Source organism: Poecilia reticulata, linkage group LG8, assembly GCF_000633615.1.
Source record: "Poecilia reticulata strain Guanapo linkage group LG8, Guppy_female_1.0+MT, whole genome shotgun sequence".
Classification (NCBI taxonomy): domain Eukaryota; kingdom Metazoa; phylum Chordata; class Actinopteri; order Cyprinodontiformes; family Poeciliidae; genus Poecilia; species Poecilia reticulata.
Window position 1 is genome coordinate 13184447 of NC_024338.1, and position 22013 is coordinate 13206459.

The 22013-nt window shown below is 40.5% G+C and overlaps 1 protein-coding gene across 1 annotated transcript; it reads left to right on the forward strand.

Annotated features, from left to right (window-relative positions):
* Window positions 1-307: 307 nt before the first annotated feature.
* On the forward strand, window positions 308-18023 carry cdc42ep4a (CDC42 effector protein (Rho GTPase binding) 4a). The gene is made up of 2 exons (XM_008416143.1): window positions 308-583; window positions 15019-18023. Exon 2 carries the CDS (start codon window positions 15110-15112, stop codon window positions 16148-16150), a length of 1041 nt encoding a protein of 346 aa, XP_008414365.1. The 5' UTR covers window positions 308-583; window positions 15019-15109; the 3' UTR covers window positions 16151-18023.
* The last annotated feature ends 3990 nt before the right edge of the window (window positions 18024-22013 follow it).

Genomic DNA, 22013 nt, shown 5'->3' on the forward strand with positions numbered 1-22013 from the left:
ATGTTGGCAGCTTAAGTAAGTATACATTTCTAAGAGGGGGGAAAAAACAAGTTAAACTTAACTACATAACTAGCCATAATGTTTATGGCTAGTTAAAGCAAAATGGCATTCTTTAAGCATCAAGCAGCTATTTTAACAGCATTTTTCGTTTTTACTACAGGAGTTACTTCCCCCCTCCTGTTCCATTAGTGTAGTGTAATTTCATATGACGCAGCTTGCGTCCCTAGCTGATTACAGCCAGTCAGAGCAGCCGCCGGCCGCCGGCACCCTGCGTCTTTAAGGAGACGCGGAAAAAAAGAGGGCGTGTTCACGCAACTCACGCTTACAGCAGGAGGCATTGTAGCGAGTTCCTGAGCCTCAGAGCAGAAGCATCGTTTGTGAGGATGCGGGGACAGCTGCTGTAGAATTGACCTAACATCATAAAGACCGAACTGGGCTTTCTAAAAGCGCTGCTTGGAGTACAAAGAGCTCGTCTGAGCGCCTCACATCTCATTCAGTTTGATGAACGCGCCCCCCACGTTATTCTACATCTGCTGGGGGGCCTAGGAGCGCAGCACCAGCTGTTTTGTGAATGGGATGCTCGGTAAGTCTACATGCATTTGTTTTCTTTTTCTTTCTTTTTTTTTTTTTTTTTCTTTAACAAAAACCTTGGCACCTAAGCACTCAAAAGGTGAAGTATGCCTTTGCAGCATGTGCAGATAAGCGTTTCCCTTTCAGTGCTCCAGCTGAGAGCGGTTGCTGACGGTCAGCTGTTATTGTTCTGCCTCTGACCCACCCAGAATCAGCAGCGCTTTATTGTAACATGATCGAGTCTTTCACAGTAGCTAGCCCATGTGTGCTCTAAGACGTACATAGGTCACTTATTTGTTGTTGTTGTTTTTTTTTCTCTATAAATCCTTGTGCAGGAAGCAAATAATCGAATATTTTTATTCGATAATGAATATTTAACCATCTTAAGCAGTTTTCTTTCTTTTACTTTTTTATATTTATTGTTTATTGCCTATGTTTAGAAACGGGTTAAGAAGAGGAGGATAAAACCAAAACCTGTTTTATAACAATCGGACTTCCTGTGTAAAACGTCAGCTCTGAAACACTTGTGCAAACTTTAGGAAGTGGGGAAACTAACTAACTGACTGATGGTGGGAAATGAGCCATATTTTGCATCTTCTTGCTCTGTTCCTTTCATTCCTGAGCCTGATGAGTTGCCATTATTTGGATTCTCACTGTATGATAATCTTAAGTAAGAATTTTTAAGCTGTATTCACACAATAGATGATAAATAATAAAAGTTTGCTAAATTTAAAATTTTTTTGAACCTAGTCTGGGTTTTTTGTGCAGAAAATAGCTTGATTTTCTGCATTTTACAGAGTAACACAAATTACTATTAGCTGGTTAATTAGTCAAGCTATCAGCTCAGATCAGCCCACAGTCAGCTGCTTACATGACAAGCTGCTCTTACAGACTCAGAGCTACTTTTATGGACGTCCATCTTGTCCCTTCTTTCTTCCATTTCACACCTGTTGGCAAACCATTTTTGCCAGTTTATAGTTTAATGTTCTCATGGGCCATTTGATTCTTTGATTCTTATAAAGAATTCCAGATCACAACTCCTGATCAAGCGCAAAATGGCACAGGTGACCTTCTGCTGGTAGTTATTAGCTGTTGGAGTCGCATCACCACATATTCTTTTAGGATATGTGGTGATAAGTATTGGTCACCATTTTGAACCAACCCCGTCCCACATCCTGACCAAAAAAAAAAAAAAAGCAACAACCGAACAAAAATGTTTACAATGGAGTAGTAACAAGCCGTAAAAGTACAAGATGTTGATGTGATAAAATGACTGGTGCCTCATGCCAACCTTTCCTTTTAGTAAGCAAAGAAAGAGTGAGGTGGTGTATTTCCAGCCAGCAGTGCTTTTTCTTGTGCTGTTTCATTGCAAAGATTAAAAGCTGCGGAGATTGGATAACATAAAATTTTGAATCTATCTCTATATATATATAACATCTCAGTATACCTCAATGCTGGCAACTGGCCTTTGCCTACTTGGCATTCCTGATGAGTAGCTTTGGTAAAAGTGCTAAATGATGAGCTCATTGATTTGGGGTGTAAAAAGACCTGGCTCAGGTTTGTATGCCGTTGCTCCTTTATTACAATCCCAACAAGACCTCACTTGTTCAAGGAAATGAGGCTGACGGTTGTCTTTTGCTTGTGTGACAAATTAGGTAGCTCATCTTTGTTTTTGCAGCTCTAAATGTGGCATTTGACCAGCTTAAACCAGAACAGGCTGGGGGCTTTCTGAGATGTCACATTGTGTCGGTCTGTGTGATGGATCTAGGCAAACAAGCAGGCACCATCTCTGAGACTAATGTGTCATACTTGGCCTGTTTGCTCTTCTCAGAAGTTCCTTTAGAACTGGTTTAGGTTACTCAGATTCTGCTCTCTTTTAGAATTTAGAATACCTTTGATTGCAAACAGGATACATGATGGCAGAGAGCAAAGGTAGTCTGCTTCTGGTAATGTGGACACGGTGGTTTTTGGCTGCAGCAAGGCTCAGACGGTCTTCTGCTGTCTCATTTCTCAGGAAAAACAGCCCTACTGTAATTTGCAAACATGAGCAAAGTTGTGCCGTTTACTGATTTAACCTGCACCTTGTGAGCATTACAAAAATGCTGCTGTGGCAGCAGTAGAGTTAACCTGAGTTACTTTGTGGTCACTTTCAGAATAGGTCTGTGCACCAATGTTTGAACATGTTTGCAGTTTGTGTGCTTGTTTTAGGCTATGTGTGTATCCTGTTCGACCCTTTCACATTCCAGGAAATACCAATGTAAACAGTTTTTTTTCCTTTTTTTTTCAAATCTTGGACTGGTGGATGGGGGTTCAGATTTTTGGGGGGTTATTATACAGACTAACTTAGCTTTGTTTATGGCAAATCTTGAAATGCCTCGCATGCTGCTTTTGTATTTTAAAGTCCTCTTCAAATTATGCACAGAACATTAAACGTTGTAGAAATAAAATGTTCATTCTCTCAGCTAGATTGTTTTGTGATCTAAGACGTCCTGTTCTTTTTCACAATAATGTCATCATCTAAACATTGCGTTTTGTTTTGAAGTACCCTATTTGTGCTCTGCCTGATATTTTTCTGTTTTGTTTTGTCTGTTCCTGTATCTTTTGTTTGGCTGCATTGTTTTTCTGGGCTTTGTTACTTGAAGTGGCTTCGGCTTGGACTTCACGTGTGTGTGTGTGTGTGTGTGTGTGTATGTGTGTAATGTATATATATATATATATATATATATATATATATCAGTTAATTCCTTTTTGGAATTAACTCCAAATTCTTTTGCTTGTGTGACAAGCAAAAGAATTCACTTTGGAATTAACTCCTTTTTGCAGTTAATTCCAAGGTCCTTTTTGGAATTAACTCCAAAAAGGTCTTTGTAGTGTGTGATATGCCAATTAAGATATAACACGCACAAGGTTTCCCCCAGAAAACTTGCTAAGCCTGGTGGTTGTGGCGCACCGGCAGTCATTCATCAAGCAGCCCGCCATGATTTTGAGTTAAAAAATGTTTAAAGTAGACAGAAAATTTGAAAAGCGACTTAAAGAAATACAACCATTTAAAACAAATTAAATAAATGAGCAATACTTAGCCTGGAGGGGGCATAAGTAAAAGCCTGGTGGCCCGCCAGGCTTATAATAAACTGAAGGAAACCCTGCATGCAGCTCTTATTTTATTTTATTTTGTTTTGAAGTTTTCTGGTAAATTTTTACAGAAGAAATATTTTAACTTGCGTTAAGTGGGCAACATGACAGATGGCGACTCTTCAAATTTCTTCAGTAGTGAACACTTTTGGTTTTTGATATGGTAACAAAAATTGTTGCTTCTTCACTTGGAGTCGATGCCCGAGGCGGGATGTGTAGAGTGAACAGGGAGTTTTACGGCCAGTTTTAAATGAACAAACTGTAAATGGAAGAATGTTTTGGCTTGCAACACTCCTGGGTGAGAATGGTAGTTCTACTTTGAGTTATCAGTTTTAGTTATATTTGAATTCAATTGAAATATTAGGGTTAGAGATCGGGTTGTAGTTTAGGCTTACTGGGTGAATTTGTTAAAAAAAAAAAGGGCATGAGAATAGAAGTCTTGATTTGGTTTGTTTATAAACCCTTTCAAAATTAGAGAATAAATCAACTAAGGTTGTCTGGATTCTGACATTAGGTTAAAGGGGTTGATTAGAGTGTTTGAATAGGGCTTCTCTCTAACCAGAGATATTTTTTCACAATTTCTTCAGTAAATAATCTTTGGCTTCTGTGTAAATAACTTCCCAATAGAAACAAATCAATGGTTTTTAAAGGTTTGTTAAATAGAAGTCAGATTAATATACTCTTTGACTTTTTTGAAATTGGATAAACTCCTGCATGTGAGATTGTTAATAACTATAATTTGTTTTTGATTAAAACCTCACCGGAAAAAAACATGTTATATTAAAAGAATTTCTCCCACAAAAGAAACTGGCAAATTCTTAACATGGGTTCACTCACTAATTGGTTATTTGAGGATCTAGACTAATTCAGTGTTCCATACTGACTTTTGTTAAAAAATAAATGAATGAATAAATAAATAAACAAACATATTTTCCAGCCACTGGAAATGGCACGATACCAAAAGACACCGACACACCAAATTGTACCTTGGCGTGGGGAAAACTAAAACAGATTTTTCTGCTGTGAGCTGTATTATGTATTTAATACACCAGCTAGATGAATTGGAAGAACATGGTGAAAGCAAGCAATTTGTTTCCTTGTCGCTGCAGAATTACTTCTATTTGAGCAGTCGTCAATGGATATGTGAAGCATTGGCGCTGTATTTTGGTAAAGTTAAAATCTGTCGGCATCATTTTGAAGAATGAAAATAATCTGTTCCAAACTTCAAATAGAAAGTCACAAATATTTTGATTGCCGCTCCTTTTTTTTTTTTCCTTCAGTGCTACAAACATGGGAGAAAAATTGTCTGCTTGGGAAAACGGTGCTTCGCCGAGACGGCTTTATACAGATGTTACCGGGACATTGAATAAAATGTTCTTTTTGATGAATAGGTTTGGATTTGAACCAAACCGTGGTTGAAAAGGCCCAATGTTGTAACTGTTTCTAAATTTTAGTTTTTACTTTCATGAAGATCATAAAATAAGTGCAGTTATACGGAAGAGGATTAGGGCCACTGGGGAAAAAAATATATATATAAATAAATATATATATAAATAAAACAGTTCTGACTTTAATCTCAGAATTCTGAGAAAAAAGTCAGAATTCTGACTTTTTTTTTCAGAAGTCAGAATTCTGAGATCAAAGTCAGAACTGTTTTATTTATTTTTTTCCAGTGGCCCTAATCCTCTTCCATACAGTCAGGTTCAGGTGTGTTTTTCTATGATTTATGTAAATGTGCAACTTGCTGTTTGGTCCCAAACATCTTTCCACGGAAGCAGCATTGTACCTTTTGAACTTGGTCTCATAAATCATTGAGCGATCGTAATCTTACATATTCTATCTTATATGTAGCTGTTCTGTACGGCTAATCGTTTCACACTATTATATAGCTTTCTTTTTTTTTTTTTTTCTTTTTTTTTTTTTTTGGAGCTGCTTTCTTAACTTCCATCAGTCTGCGCTGTTCTGACTTTTTAATATTTATTCATGTCCCATGATTCACCTGCACATTTTTCACCAACGAGCTTTGCTTTCTTCCTGGGTATTGTAGAACAGAACCTCATTTTTCTTCAGAAACGCTTTATAAACGCCTACAAGCCAAAAATGAAATCTGTCATCAGGTGAAGTGACTCAGCTTTCTGCGACAGAGAGAACCTGGCTGGTGAAATCAAACCATACGTTGCGTTGAGAGCTGTGTGAGGCACATTGTTTGAGCATCGGTCTCTCATCCCTGCAGCTTATTAAAATTGAGTGTTGATGGAGATACGGGCTGTGTTTGTTTGGTCAGTCCGTCTGTAATGCACAATAATGGAGCAAATCCTTGTTTACACTGGGAACGGTCAGGAAGGGCAGGCTGATTTCCGGAGAGACGGGAGGGTTTGCAGCTTCATTTTCTCCCTGCCCTTCCTGTGGACATTACCCACCAACATTTTTTATGCATAAAATGTGGGCGTTTGTGTTTATGTAATTCTTCCAGGAAGCTAGCATTTGTGCCCCCGTGTTAATTGGTAATATTCTAATCATTCTCTGCACATGTTGGTCACCTGTTTGAGTACCTGGGTGTGTTTATGTATAAAAGTAGATGGATGACCTCATTGCGGTTCTTGACCTCGCAGATTTTGGGAGGTTTATGATGTTTCCCAGTATATAAACAATCTAAATAACTTTAATTTGTTGTCTACTGTGCTTTTTTTAAATGGATTTTTCCATTGTGAAGTGCTCAGTCCCTCTTATTATATTGAGACATTAAATGCTTTATAGAGTAGTGCCAATAATTTCCACTCGCCCAAACTGCTGTTCATTTTCAGCCAGGCCAATTTCACAGATGACGCAAATGTTTAGCAATGATGGCTGTAATTTCAGTAACCCGGCCCTGACACTGAATTCTGATCAGAGATAATGGCGGTGCTGGAATGTAAAGCATTGTTTGTGAGTACAAAGCCATTGTAAGGTCGTAAAGGTGATGCCCATCAGTCTGGTTTAAAATGCAGAGTGCATTTCATTTTGAATGTGACAAACGGGAATACAGAATACTCGTCTGCTGTCAGTTTTTTTTTTTTATATATATCTGTAGTGGAAAAAGTTGACAGTTTCTTCACGGACACGAGAGAGAAAGTAGGAGGCAGAGAGAGAGAGAGAGAGAGAGAGACTGAGTGTCATGTCTTGAGGCTTTGTTGGCTGCAAATGGAACAGAGACAAGTCATCTCCTTTCGGGTCCTAGAGGTCAGTTGATACACATTTAACTGACTTACTTCAGGCCTGTTTGCTAGCAGGAGACGGTTTATTGGCTGTGGGAGCCTTTTTGATGGAGTGCTGTTGCCATTCCTTTCTCTTCCTGTCTGATCTGGTTGTGTGGTGCAAGAGCCAGCTGATGGGAACTATAAAACTTATAATAAAAAAAAAGAAAATGTTTATCTGATTTAGTGAGTGCCCTGCACTGCTGACCTTCACAATGCAATGTTTAAATGTCTGAGTGGTAGTTGTTTTGTTTCTATAGCTGACTGCTAGGATTCTAATACACTCAGGTTCCAGGACAAGTCTAGGCTACTGATGAAAATCATATAACCAAAGCATAATTCTTCTATTACCAAGTCTGACCATGGTGATATAAATTCTACATATGGATATTTACACTTTTGGTTGATAATTGAACATTTTTTTTGTGACATGTTTACAGCTTGGAATATTGGAATCTCATACATCCTCTTCCAAGCCAAAGTATGTATGGGACAGAATGAAATTGTCACCATATGTAAATCTTATTCACATTTCAAACTGTTTGAAATGGCCTATAATCAATACAGGATAATCCTTCCTAGTTTTTTTTTTTCTAAAATGTTTATTATGATTTCATTATCACATTCATGCGTCAATAAAAGCACTGACAATTCTTTTTTTTCTTCTTCCCACAATTTAAAGAATCAATTCACGTATCTAAAACTGTATTTTGTGAGTTCTGATCCTGTCCAGAACCTAGTAATACAGATGAACAAATGTAATCTAGACTTTAAAAGTTTGAATTAGATGCTGAGGCAGATGCTAACTTTCTTGACTGGTTGTATTCTCACAGTTCTTACAAATTCTACTTTGTTCTCCATCAGAGTACCTTTAAGAAGACACACAAAGGATGAAAAAGTTAATAGATGCACCTTCGGTGGGTTTTTTTTCTAACCCACAGTTGTTAGCAAGTCTTGGCCGCAAACAGGACACTTCCTTTCTTACTTCAAAACAAGAGACTCAAACATGTAATTGCAGAGCTAAAAGCCCTTGCTTTCATATCAGGGACTCATAATAGCTTAAACATGCTGACTGCATCTGGACAGCGCCCCACAAGACGCCACTTTGAGAAATATTGTGAAATTTTAATATCACAAGATCTTCTCAGCTACTGCTGACATCAAATATTCTATTCACTAACCTCAGGACAGACAGATTTGGAAATTCCAAACATGAATGTAAGTTCAATTACCCACAGGCACCGTAGGCAGCAGAAAACTCTAAAACTCTTCTGTTCTTTCATCCTTACAGAGCAGAACGCACTGCTGAGTGTGGCACTACATTAGCATAAAACGCCGCCTCACCTCAGCTTCCGAGGTGTGAGCATAGAATGAAAATACGCGTGTTTGATTTTATAAGGTTTTATTTTTTCAAGGGGTAGAAAGTATTTCCTCCCATCACTGTACCTATAGGAGAATGTTTCTTGAGGAAGTGTGTTTGTAAAATGCAGACATCCTCTGTGTGTGCGGCTTGCAGGTTTGCTCTTGTGGGTTTTCTGTTTGTAGCTTGGTTTGTTCACAGTCTGGCGACCATCCTTGGTGGTGATGTCCAAGATGGTAAGTCGACAAAAGAGGCGACTGTGAGTTTGCGGGTCTGTCTGATTCTCTGCAGTATTGATGAACTTGCAGTCTGCTTATGGTAGTCTGCCCCTGGGCCAATGTCAGCCAGTGCAGGGCTGCAGATGGCTCAAAATGCTTGTTCTGCTTTTGTTTGTTATTTATTCAGTTAGACAAGCTACCCGCAACTACAGCATTTCCTGATTTCATCTTTCTGCTTGTCATTCATTTCATTATTGATTCAGTCACATATTCGATGATGAAATTTTCTGAGTGATGTATTGTGCTCTTCTATCAAGAACCTTAAAATTTAAACAGAACTGGACTTCCAAGTACAAAACTAGCAACAGTGTTTACGTTCAGCATTCCTTACTTTCAGATTTGCATCATTCCTGAGTCTACAGGCTTTAGTGGTCATAATGGACATTGTATAATTACAAAAACTATTCAGAAAAAGGTGAAAGTTTTTAGCAATGCCATACTTCTTTTCAATCCATAAGTGGACTATTTAGGCAATTCCTTAGTTTTTGCCAGGTTTTCATGTAAAAAGGAAGGCTTGATTTGTCAATTCTCAACAGTCCACCTTGTTTTGTGTTGTTTTTTATATCTCCAAGGGCATCTGCTGGATGTCTGTTGTTCCCATTTTGTGTGATTGAGAGATAATGTGATTTCCACTGTTTGTCCTGTGGTTGCTCCTTCCTAAATGAGGCAATCAGGTCTCCTAACGGAGTTGCAGGAAGATGGAATCTACCAGAAGCAATTTGTCTGCTTAATTACTGGCTCATATCTTCTCTGGCCTTCCAGTTGCGTCAGTGCAGCTCTTACAAGGGTCACATTTTAGTGTTCACTGAAAAATGAGATGTATGCCCGCGTGCAGCCTCGGTGACGATCACCAGTCTTCACGCAGGGCAACCCCCCTCCCTCCATGTCTTTGAGCCTCAGGTTATGCTGTTCTATATTCAGGTCAGTGATTTTAAATGATGCATGAATGCAGCAGTCCTCTTCTCCCAAACTGGAATAAAAAATATGCACAGTATGAAAAAGAGTGGACAGAGAAGGCATCAATACCTCATTCTGGAAATGGACCATAAATCATGTTAAAGTGTTCATCGAGGAGGGATCTCTTATGCATCCGTATCGAACGGTATGGCTTAAAGTATTGACAAGAAGTGAAAAGTTGTGAATGTCTTAAACACAAATTATCCTGGCAGTCAATACTTTCTTGTTCTCTTGATCTGCAGTTTTCTTTTTACCATGCCTAGAAACTCCTGGTCCTTTGATGCACTTTCTTTAATGCTTGCAACGCTATAAAAACATATTGGATGTATATTATTATTATTGGGGTAATTTTGGACTAATGGCTTAAGTCACTGTTGACTTAATTTGACATATAGACATTCTGTAGTGTTTAATCGTCTCAGATTTATATGGGTTTACATTTCAGGGTAAAGGTGTTTGTGAGGTCATTCATCTGAAGTAAAGGAATCCATATTAATTCAATATTCACTTGCTTTTTAATTTCAGTTAATATTGGGCCTGTATCAGAGTAAGCATGAGCTGGAAGGAGACTCGTATAGTATAAACTCAACGTCCCTATGCAGTTTTGAAGTATGGAATTTTCCTTTATCATTTCCATTTGGCAACATTTCCGAGAACGATTACAAATGTTTTGAAGGACAGTCATTTTTGTGATGATGTGGTGAAAGGGGCGTATTGGAAAGAGCGGGAACTATTTAAAGAGGCAGAGGCCAAATTCAAGGCATAGACCAAGAAATCACATTTTTCTTATGGTATAGATTCATACAGCAAATTCGTAAGAAATGAATATAAATTTTTAACAAGTGAATTTTATAGCACTTGATTGTGCTATAAAAAGTCTCTATGTGCAAGGAAAATGCACAATAACCCTTCCTTTAACAACAATCTGCAGGATAATGGAGGCATATCAGAGCTTTACTCTGTTCTCTCTGTATCTAAAGTTTCTCTAATTATTAGGACTTTTTTTGTGTTTTCAAAACTGTAACTTTTTTTTAAACCTTGCTTCGCCCAAAGTTTCCAAAACCACTGAGGGTAATTTAGATGCATGATGCATAACTGGGGCTAATGTTGCATTCCAGTGGCATAGATGCATCTTTGGGAAGCAGACTAAAATATAGCATTTTTGCAAATGGATGTGAAAAGAGTGCTGGAGCGACACTGGCGGCACTTTTGGAGTCATTCCCGGTGTGCTCGTGTTTATCACGGTCTCCATGCATGCTTGCACTGCTGCCTTTTCACTCAGCAGCTGAAATACACCACATCCACATCAAGGCAGTTCAGTCAACCTCATAATCTGTACTTATCATTCAGAGAGACTCAAGATTCTGCTTTATTTTTTAGTTTTTTTGGGTAGAAGACCGTGTTTGCTTCTGAGAATCGTCACTGTCAAAAATGAAAGGATGCAGATGTGCCTCAGTCGGTCTTCCATTTGTTTTCCTATTTTTTTTCCCCCCCGTCCTGAGTCTCCAGTGGGTTATTCTGGAATTGGACCATGAGTCTGTTTATAAAGTCAAACCCCCTCTTCGACTCCCAAGGCCATTACCCAGAGGTTCCCACGCTTATGGCTGCCTTCTCAGGCCTAAGTGTTTTTTCTTTTTTCTTCTTTTCTTTCCCTTCGCATTCACACTCTTAGTTGTGCATGCCCATTCTTCTTCAAAATCAGCCAGTGCTGTCAAATTCATCCTATAGCTACAGGGAGCAGCTCTGACAGTGTGGGGCTGCAGAGCTTCTGGAAAGGGTTTAGAGCGAGCTGACGATAAACAGCCTGTGTGGTGGTATGTTACCCATTTTTTTTTTCCACCAGGATGTTCCTGAAACAGGCTCCATTGAGCTTTTCAGCTTGATCTTGGCCTGCGGCTGAGATGGAAGAGTGGGAGGCAAGCTTTCCCCTTGTACCCACTCATTTGATCAGCTTTTTGTTTTTTTTCCCCCCCTTTTTATGCCACCCAAGAGAAACTCGCCCAAAAAGGAGCAGCTTTTGTTGCTGGGTGTGAAAAATATCCCTGTCATTATTTTCCCATAACAAGAGCAGGGCTGGCTGATTCAATAATAAACACGTCTCTCGGAATATAAATGATTGTTTGTGTTTTGCTGGTGTTGCTTTTATGGTTTGGGGAAAAGTTTTTATATCGTCATCCGAGCTCAGTCAAAAATCTTTGATTCTGTCATTTTAATTAATTCCACACGGGCCAAACAACAGCAGCAGCAACAACAACATATATGGAGGGTAATGAATAATAACACAAAGACAAAGCATGTTCTGTGTGCTTTCTTGAGGATGAGGCCTGAAGCTGTCTGAAACCTCTGACAGGAAATGGTGCTGCTTGCTTACTTGCAGCAAATTGTTTCTATGGGAACCAAAGCAGGTGTCTGCCTTAACAGGAAGAGAAGAAGAGGCTCAGCTGGTAGCAGCGAAGGGGGCGGGGGCAAAAGAAAGAGGTCATTGCACCGAAAAGCCTGCCACCACATTACGGTTTTTTCTTTTATTGGTACCACTAACAAAAGCTAATCTTGCCTTTGATCTTTTTTGAAAGCTTATTAGAAACCCAAATCAGTTGTTCTGATGCCTTTTTCTTTTTTGGGGTTTTAGTGTGACAACATAAAGACCAAAAACAATGTGCTGCCAGTACAGCAAGGTAATCATTTCCTCTAGATTTCCCACCCGGATTATAGACATGTCTGTGTTTTTTCTTTTTTTCTATAGGTGTCTGCAAGATCAAATACAAGTATTTTCCACAGACCACCTTGACATTTCGCTGTTTGTGTTATGTTATATTGGGTTGGATAGTTAATGAAAAACCCTGCCCCTGTCCTCTGTTGCACCACCTGAAGAGGAGGAGGAAGTAAGCGTGTCTGGCTGGCTGCCTGTGGTGAGGTTTCCTCAGTCGGAGCTTTTAATAATGCAGAAACACTTTCCATAAGCTGCCACTCAAGCCTCCAAGGGTTTACACACGTTTGTTTAAGAAGAGGATCGGTATGAAATATTGTAGGTCATGTCTTTTGATCTTAAGTCGCCATATACCCCATAATAATAATAAAGTGCTGGAGAAAGTCGAGTTTCTCCTATATACAAAGCCTTGCAAAAGCATTAATGCCCCTTGAACTCCTCCTATTTTGTTTTTCAGGTTGCAGTCACAAATGCCAGGGTATCTTATTGGGATTGTATGTGATTACCAATGCAAAGCAGCGCTTAAAGTTGAAGAAAAATATTGTTTTGTGTCTACTGCGTGTTGGACCCTTGGTAAAGTACAGTGACGTTTGCTGATGTGGTGTTACAGGCTGTATCAATACCTCTGCAAGGCCTTCTAAAGCGAGCATTCATGTTGAATGTTTTGCTGAAATTCCAATTCACTATACAAAATATTTTGGTTGTATTTTTTTGTAAAGTTGAATCATTAAAGTATACAATTATGAAGAATTATTTTTGCACCTGTGCAGGGATTTGTAAATTTTAGCTATGTTCTAATAAAATGAGGCTGTAGCGAAAACAGATTTTTCTTTTATTATTATTATAAAATCGAATTATTGGTGACTACGAATTTATTTTGCGGAAACAAATTGCAGGGGTGTGTTGCCAACACTATTTTAATTGCTATCGTGTTGCTCGGGTGAAATGTGTGACATGCCTCTGTTAAACTAAAACTTTACCTAATGACCAAAAACCACTGTCATCTTGAGATCAGCACCTAATATGTTTATATTCAACCATGACTAATTCTCCCCAACACAATGCTTCACAGTGCATATTAATTAACTTTTTTTTTTTTTTAAGAAGACTGAAGCCCGAAATCTGACTTTCTGCACTTTATATGGCACAAGACGGCTTTACCCTTATATTCTTTGATCTTATTTACCTTTTTTGGCCTATGTGTATAATTCTTAGCATGTTAATATTACTACAGCCATTATAAATAAACACTCAAGCGGTGACTTGTTCAGCTTGATGTTTAATTGTTAGGTTAGAGGAAGAAAGTCGTACATTAAAGCTCAGTTTTACGATGACATTCATGACCACAATGAGTGAATGTCAACTTCAGGCCACTGCAGTAATTGGCTCTTATTTACTAATTATAAGGTTATTTAATGTATGTGTGTGTTGTGTCTTTATGTGCTTGTGTGTGTGAAGGCAGTCAAAGCTCAGCTTGCTAACTGGTTATTCCCAGCAGCCCTCAGCTATCCTTTTCTGATTCCACGAGGTCTGTGGTTGGTGCTTTGCTCTCACTTGTAATGCTGTTTTCACATAGAATCCTGTGGTGCTCTCACCATCCCTTTACTGCATTTTAGTGGCCAAAATGCAGTAAAGGGATGAGCGGGGAGCCCTGCTTTTCATTACCGAGTTGTTTGTTAGCTCCAGTTTGTGCAATTAGCGGAGACTTTTTTTTTATTGGAGAAAATGGCTGAATTTGAAAGTTTATTTCTCTGTAGCTCACAGACACAGATATTTGCTTATATCTTTAACTTCTAATCCAGAGAACTTTTATTTGAACACTTGGTGTTTTTTGTCCTTCTGTTGTAAGCAAATGAAGAAGAAAAAATCAGGCATCATCAGAATGGTCTTCTCATGATTTCGGTTGTATAAATCTTTCAAAAAGATTATGGGACAAGTCTCATAACAAATTATCCTTTCATGCCACCATGACATGGGGAGATAAATAACTTTTGAAGATAAGTCAATAAAAAAATGCTGTTATAAACGCAATATTTTTTAGCAGATAGTTGCTGGTGAAATTGTTTGAAAAGTCACTATTTCCAGACTGAATATCCACCTGCTACCTTTCTGCTGTGAACAGTAAATTATTTTGTGGTATTTGAGATCCTGAAAGAGGGCCCACAAAAAGTATTGGCTTCCTATCTGATGAATTTCAAAGCTGTTTTTTTAAGTCATTTCCACATTAGGCATCATTAGCATTGATCAGCAGTCTCTTTAATTACTAGCTTGTAAATATTCCTACCTTTCAGGCTCCTGAAATTTCCAAAGGCTTTAAGATCTATGGCAGATGACTGTTTGGATGAAGCAATTTTCTGAATATGGCTTTCATATTCTTACACAAACTTCTTCTGGCTTCCTTGTGTCACTTCCTTGTGTCTTCTGGCTTCCTTGTGGAGTTACTATTATTGTTACAGTTTTGAGATAACTTCCACAACCAATATTTACACAAAATACATAAGGACAATCTCCGATAAAGGTTAAGCTGAGTAGAATAGAGCAGCAGAAATGCCCTGCATTTGCAGACTCTCTGATTGTGGAGGACAAAACGGCTCTGCCTGTATATTTAAACTTGAAAAATCTGTGTGTTTTTAAGCAGTTGTTTGTATGCAGTATGTGAGGTTAGAATGAACCTTGAATTGAAGAGGTTTAGCTTGTATTGCATTGGTCCCTTCTCTACTTGCTGTTCACCATCTTTTTTTTCCCTCCTTGTAATTTTGTTTTATTTCTATTTACTCCTAGGTTTCCCGGCTGACTGGAGTTAAGAAGTACCATTATTCCTTCTGAGGCTAATTAAGATTGAGATCCTGACTACCTCTCACTACACACCACCATGCCGATCTTAAAGCAGCTAGTCTCTACCTCTTCCCAGACAAAGCGCCGCTCACGTATGGACTTGACCAGGGAGATGATAAGTGCTCCCCTTGGTGATTTCCGTCACACCATGCACGTAGGTCGCAGTGGCGACGCTTTTGGAGACACGTCCTTCCTGAGCTCACGCTCCGGGGAGCCCTCCCCAGAGACGGCGTCCTTTCCCCGCTCTCCTAGACCCGGCCTCTTGGCACGCACCTTCAGGAGCAGCAAGCGCTCGCAGTCGGTGACGCGAGTGGACCAGCGGAACGATCACGCCCTGACGGTTCCTGGAGACTCGCCAACCTTTGTTAAAAACGCCATGTCGCTGCCTTTTCTCAACGATGAAAACGGAGGGGACAACCTCGTGTCTAAGAGCTTGTCATCGAGTCCGTTTAAGCTGCACGGGGAGCCCGACGGCGGCGGTGCAGCTGCAGCGACGAACTTACTCGAGCTGCAGGAAAGAAGCTTCGGTGAACTGACGGAGCTGCCAGAGAGTATCGTCCACTACGGCGGAGGCGGAATGAAGCACGCAGAGTCGGTCATGTCCTTCCACGTGGACTTGGGACCCTCCATGCTGAACGACATCTTGGACGTGATGCAAAAGGAGGAAGACGATCTTGGCTACGAGGAAGGCAAAAGCAGCGAGGGCCGTGCCTCGCCGGCACTGAGCAACCACTGTGAGGAAGAGGACGACGACGAGAAGGATGAGGAGGATGAAGGCAGAGTCCAGCAGGTGGAGGCAGAAATGGATGCAGCAAAGCATCCAGCCCACGCTAATGATCTGCGGGGGGAAGACGAGGGTCCCTACACTCTGGAGTACACTCCCGAGATACGTCCCAAACACCTGCAGCACCTGGACAGCTGCTCCATGTCGAGCTCTGGCTCCGCTGCCTTGGATGAAAAGCCAAACTACCAGAATTACACAGGAGACACAGACAGCGCCACATTCAGTGCGCCGCCTGAGGAGGAGAGCAACTTCTCCTCTTTCTTGGAGGATGAAGATGATGAGATCCACGTATAAGAGTTCATACTCAAAATGACCAGGCTCCGGAAGACCTTTGGCAGTGTGGGTTTTCACTCTGAGCAGCAAGACGACACTGTAGTCGGCACCTGTGGGACCAGGAACTTTCAGCTTTTCATGGCTATGAAGAAAGTTTGATTACTCCTTTAGGATGTGCCCAACTCTACTCACCAGAGCGCCTTACCCTCTTGAACACTGACACGGATTGGGGAGTTCACTGTCCGAATACCATTCCAGAAATGAACAGGGAGTTCTGGCTGAAAAGAAACTAGTTGAGAAGAGAAGAGAAAAGAAAACGAACTCAACTCAGCCTTTCAATTTCTCTTTGCTTCTGTTTGTCATTGTGCTTTTTCTCCCTGGCTGTGGGGACACCATGCAGCCTGAGCTGAACAGAAGGCCTCTGTCACAAGCGGACCACTGGTGGGTGTCCTGTCCCAATAAAGAGAGCTGTGTTTGTGACTGGAGTGTGAGGCCCAGTGTCAAACCCCTTTCATCAGAAAATATTATGGCAGAGCTACATATCTTTCAGACCTTTTTTGGCCCTTATTCTCGCTCATGTAACTCAGGGTCCCCGTGACGCCGCCCGAGGGCGACCATCTCCCGCTTTATTGCAGGACCACAAAGCCTAAACCGAAATTCTGCTCTGTTAGTCTAGTGGATGCCACGCAGAGCAAAGCTCAGTCAGGGGGATGCTTTAAAGTGATGCATTGGGCTCACTACAAAGAAGCTTGTTATCACAGGAAACCGGGGAGGTGAAGAGTAGCGCGTGCCACATTCTTGGTTGTCCTTTTATCTCCCTTTCCATTGAACACATTGTTTTCTCTTCAAACCGATTCCCATCAGCACAAACTAGCTGCATTCCTTCTACATTTTTTTTTTCTTTTTGGCTTTTTGACTTGAGAGCGGTTGAAAACCACTTCCTTCCGGTTTGTCTCACTTTCACATCCGAGCATCTGCAGTGCTGCAACTGAGCAGTTAAAAACTGATGCTCATTACTCAAAAGACCCCCATCACTACACATGAGGAAAGCTTTATGGTTAAAACTCAAATCTGCTGGCACGTAAAAGTAAGCCAGACGCTATTAGTATCTGTAGTTGTTTTAGTAGAATTTAAAAAAAAGCTCCCTCTCTTTTTCTGTGTTCGTTTGAAGCGCGGATGAAACAGAAGCCTCAGCCAGAGATAGATGCAAGAGCATTAAGGAGAAGATTGCCGGTTTTATGCAAGTTGCACAGTCATTGCAGCTCGTCTCTGCCTCTTGCATCATCGGATCCATGAGGCTTGAGCTGACTTGCGCAGATTGATTTCTGTGCCTTAACTGAAACTGACAGATGTGCCAAATTATAATATTCGAGGCCAAAAAAAAAAAAAAAATCATTTTGTGAAACTCTGTTTTGGGAGAGCCTGTTGAACATGTCAGTCCTCGTCTTTTCTGTATGATCTTAATTTAGACTTTCACAATGACAAGATTTGAACATGGATGGCCACTTAAGGGCATTGATCTTGCAGGACAAAGGAGGTACAGGATGAGTTTGCATAACTGGACATATTTATCAGTTCCACACTACACAATGTAATTATGTCTTTCTTGTTTTGTTTGAATGAGCCACTATGTTTTCTTTATTCTTAATAAGCCTTACTGTCGTTGTCTGTGCTTTATATCTTTGACCTTTTTCCTATATTACCCAAATTAACCTATATTTTTCAATAAAAGAGAACCACACGCAACTTTGCTGTTGTATATTTTGTTAGGGTAATATGCCTTGCTAATGTATTTGCACTCCTTGGACTTTTTCACGTGGTGTCAACTTACAGCTTCAGTCTACAATGTCTTTTGTGGGAATTTCATGTGAAAAATAAAGTCCTACGTAATTGGGATGTGGATAAAAAATCTGAAAACTGTGTTATGCCCGTCTCCTAGGCCCCCAAAGTCTTTTGATGCAGTTACTACTTTGGGTTGTGTGGGGTACGTCTACACCACCTTTGCACTTTTGGGTACCTAAATTTATCGGTCATTCCTTTTTTGCATAATACCTAAAGCTCAGTCAGATTGAATGGTGAGCTGTGAATATTTTTTTGCTTAATGAGGTTTAGACTTTGATAAGGCCACTTCTGACCAGAGCCGTGGTAATTTAGCCAAGTTTAATAAAAATGAGATAAATGGAAATTAGGGCACGTCAATGTCATCCAGACCACAACAATTCTTAAACTGAGGTGGGGGGGTGCACAAAATCTGTGCAGGGGCCAGAAATGGCCCCTCAAACTGCACTTTGGACACCTCTGAAATGAGATAAAGCAGTTCAAGGGGAATAAATACTTTTCCAGGACACTGCAGGACATCATAGAATAGGCTGTGCTACTCAGTTGGCGCTTAACACAGAAATTCCTTGAGTGCCGCCTCCGTTTCCTGTCTCTATTCTTTGGCCAGAGGAAGGAAGGAAGCAATAGAGGCCTTAGTGGGCTATATTTCTTAAGTGTACAATCTTAAAATGATGTGATGATTCAAGATAAAGTGTGTGTGGAAAAATAGGTTGTGTTTAAAATGTTAGCAGGGTGAAAGATCAATTATTTACCGGCCAAAAAAAGCTTAACTGACGGACATGCATAACAGGATAATGCCACTCGCACAGCTGATTGGAAGATGGATCACCATGACGTTCAGGTCTCGCCAGCATCCAGCTCATCATCATGGACTCCAAACAGTTTTGTCACTTTTGATTTTCTTGACCATCCTTCGCTTTTTTCACGGACAGGCGAGCCTCTGGCAGCTCGGCTGAAGTTCGGTGCTGCCTGCTTTGTTAACAGCTCAAGTGCTTCCTGTCAGAGCTGCTCCCTAAAAAAAAAAAACAAAACAAAAAAACGCCGTTTTATTTTTGTGTGAATTGGTGATTCATTCTCTCATCCTCACCTCAGTGGTATTTTAATCTCTTTTAACTCCGTTTGTCACAGTCACGATATTTCACAGTCTAACCTGCCAGAGGGCTGGAAAAAAGTCATTATTCTTACACTTGTGGTGAAACAAGCAATTTAAATTGATTGGTTGTGGTCAATACAAACCGGTGGAGGTATTGATCTGACTGTACGTCATTTATCCTCTAGGAGACTGATTAAAAAAATTGTGTGATACGATTAAATCTTAAAAAGGCATAATTTTTTTTTATTTGATATTGAAAATCTTATCTTTAATAATCCATTCAACTGCTTTATACATTCTCCTTTGCTACTGATCTAATTGAAGCTCAGTCATTTACTGCCATCTAGTGGTTTTTAAAATGTCTGGATTTGCTAATGGGCGTGTCCATTTAACCCTGACTTGCATTTTAGATGTCTAAATTAAACCATTTACAACTTCTTTGTTATCTTACTTCTTTGAAATACTTTTTTTTTATTCTATCAAGTTTATAACCATTATATTTTATTTACAATTGTGAGGTTTCATTCAGGGCTTCCAGAGAGGCTTATTTACAGGATTAGAGAAGCTGTGAAAAACAACTACTCTAGTTGTCCCGCACATTTTTTTACAAGACACCGGAGACGCCCGATTTGTTCAGGTGGCTCAACTCGCCTCCCTCCCCCCATTCAGACCCCTATTGTAACTCGAGTCTTGCCTTGCAGCTGTTTTTCCCGCTCAAATACAGTCTCATCCTGTTTCTGAGGCTGTCAAATGTCATTTCCCGTTGGTTCTTGGCTTACCTAAAATTTTTATTTATTTTGTTTCTTCTTAAAGGAGCCACCAACGGGAGGCGCTCAGCTTCTTTTGGTTTTACAGTGTCAGGAGCCCCAGTCTGGACCCGCATCCCTTTCTCTGCCAAATTCCATCAGCAGACTTGCAACTCTTCCAGGAGGCTGAAGGCATGCTGAAATCTGGAAAGTATTAAACAACCTGCTGGTGGAGGGGGGGGACTGAGGAAGAGAAGGTGGGGGACGGTTAAAACAGAGTAAGGGAGAGGGGAAGTTAAAAAAAAATGGGGGGATGGGGGAGGAAAGGAACAGAATACAAAATTGTTCATAAACCGCCCTTTGGCTTTGCTCCTTTTCTCCCTCCCACCCAACACACCCACACCCCTCCCCCCCACCCGCACATTAGCGCGAGAGCCCCTCAAAAAATATATACAGGCCTCTCCCCGAGCAGCTACAGTAATTTCTCTTATTTTTGCAGCCGCATTTCGCAACTGGGTTTTATGGGTCATGAACAAACAGCCATTTCTCTTATGCAGTTGTGCACAAGAGGGGGTGGGTGAGTGGGTGGGAGTGGGTGTGGCAAGTCCACAGTATGGGGAGCTGCTTGCTGCCATGCAGCTGGAGGCTGAGTGCCATGGTCTGAATCTGCCAAGTGTGTAGTTGTGATGGTTGGTGGGAATGATAAACCTGGATCCTGTCCAGACATCCTTTCTCATAATCATTAAAACCGAGACCAGATATATGCTTATTAACCAACAGGGGATGCTGTGTTTATACGAGGAGGCTCTCTTCTAAAGTATGTTTAGAATCTTAACCGCACCAAGGCGAGGTGCATGACAGAACAGTATTTTTTAAGTGCTGAAGACGTTTCATTTTATAGTTCATAACAAGTACATTGGTGTTTTACTAGTACAAAAATGAAGGCCTTTTACGATTGCTTATGAGTCTTGTCTAGGTCTTACTTGTTCTTTGAGGAGAGAAAGACAGCACTGTGGATACTGCTGTGAACAGGAGCAGCACAAACATAAACATTCCAGTACCCAGGATTGACCTATTGACCCTCAAACCAGAAAATGCAGGACTGGCAGGAGGAGACCACACACACACACACACTCATTTGCAACGGGGGGAGTAGTATCAGGGAGGTTTGAAAACTTCTCCGTCGTCTTTGCCCTTAAGTGTTTTGGGTCCCTGAGCTGGGGGCTGTGAAAAACTAGACCAGCCTGCTTGCATCTGAGGGTCTTCCTGCACAGAGACATTTTTTTTTTTTCTTTTCCTCGCAGAAATGTCAGAATAAGGGTTATGGCTTTGTCATATGGAAAAGTAATTCCAAAGGAAGCAGCTTGTGTCTCGCTCCTTTTCCCTCTCAGTCACTGTGCAACCAAAAGTTTCCTTCATAAAAGTGGAGGCTGCATCATAACCTCCTTAGACTGATCTCAGTTCTGCTGTACAAAATGTGTTTTTCCGTCTAATGCCGGAACACTGTCTAAAACTGCTTTAAACTCACCCGAATGCAACTGGGTATTCCGCGAATATCTATTTTCTTTCTTATGAATACAAATTTGCTCTAGTAATACATAAAGAGCACACTCCACATAGACAAGCACCCATGCTGAAGGTGGGCTTTAGAATCTTTATAAGAAATCCAAAAACATTAAAGAAATGTTTGACTTGGGTGTGGGTACGATGTGACACTGGAAACCATTTCTCTCAGCCCCTTTTCAAGACGGGACACAAGAAAACATTACTTACTTAGGACCTGCCTGTATCTAGTTAGATCAACAGTTTGTTTTTCTTAAAGCCAGCTGAAACTGACACACCAGGCTGGATGAGGAACCACATGGGATGACGAGAAGGGAGGTGAAGAAAAAGCCAAACCCTTTTCACTTCTTCTGTCACAAAAACATATACAGCTGTCTAAATCCAGCTGGGACTTTACAACCAAGAATGTGAGTTTTTCTAGCAACAAATATAAATTCGTGGAGAGCTACCTCAGGTCTGCTGCTGTAGAAGTTGAAGGATCTGTGATGCTGAGTCTGCTTCTCTTCTGAAAACCCAAATAATATTGTTGGACTGCATAGTAAAGCAGGAGACTTCACATCAAAATCTGCTGGCCTCCGCCATGCTGAAAATTGGTGATTAGTGAGCCTTGCAGTGGAATAATGATCCATAACATATGAGAAAA

Coding starts and splice junctions, on each gene's coding strand:
- cdc42ep4a (XM_008416143.1), top strand. CDS start 15,110: ATGCCGATCTTAAAGCAGCTAGTCTCTACCTCTTCCCAGACAAAGCGC.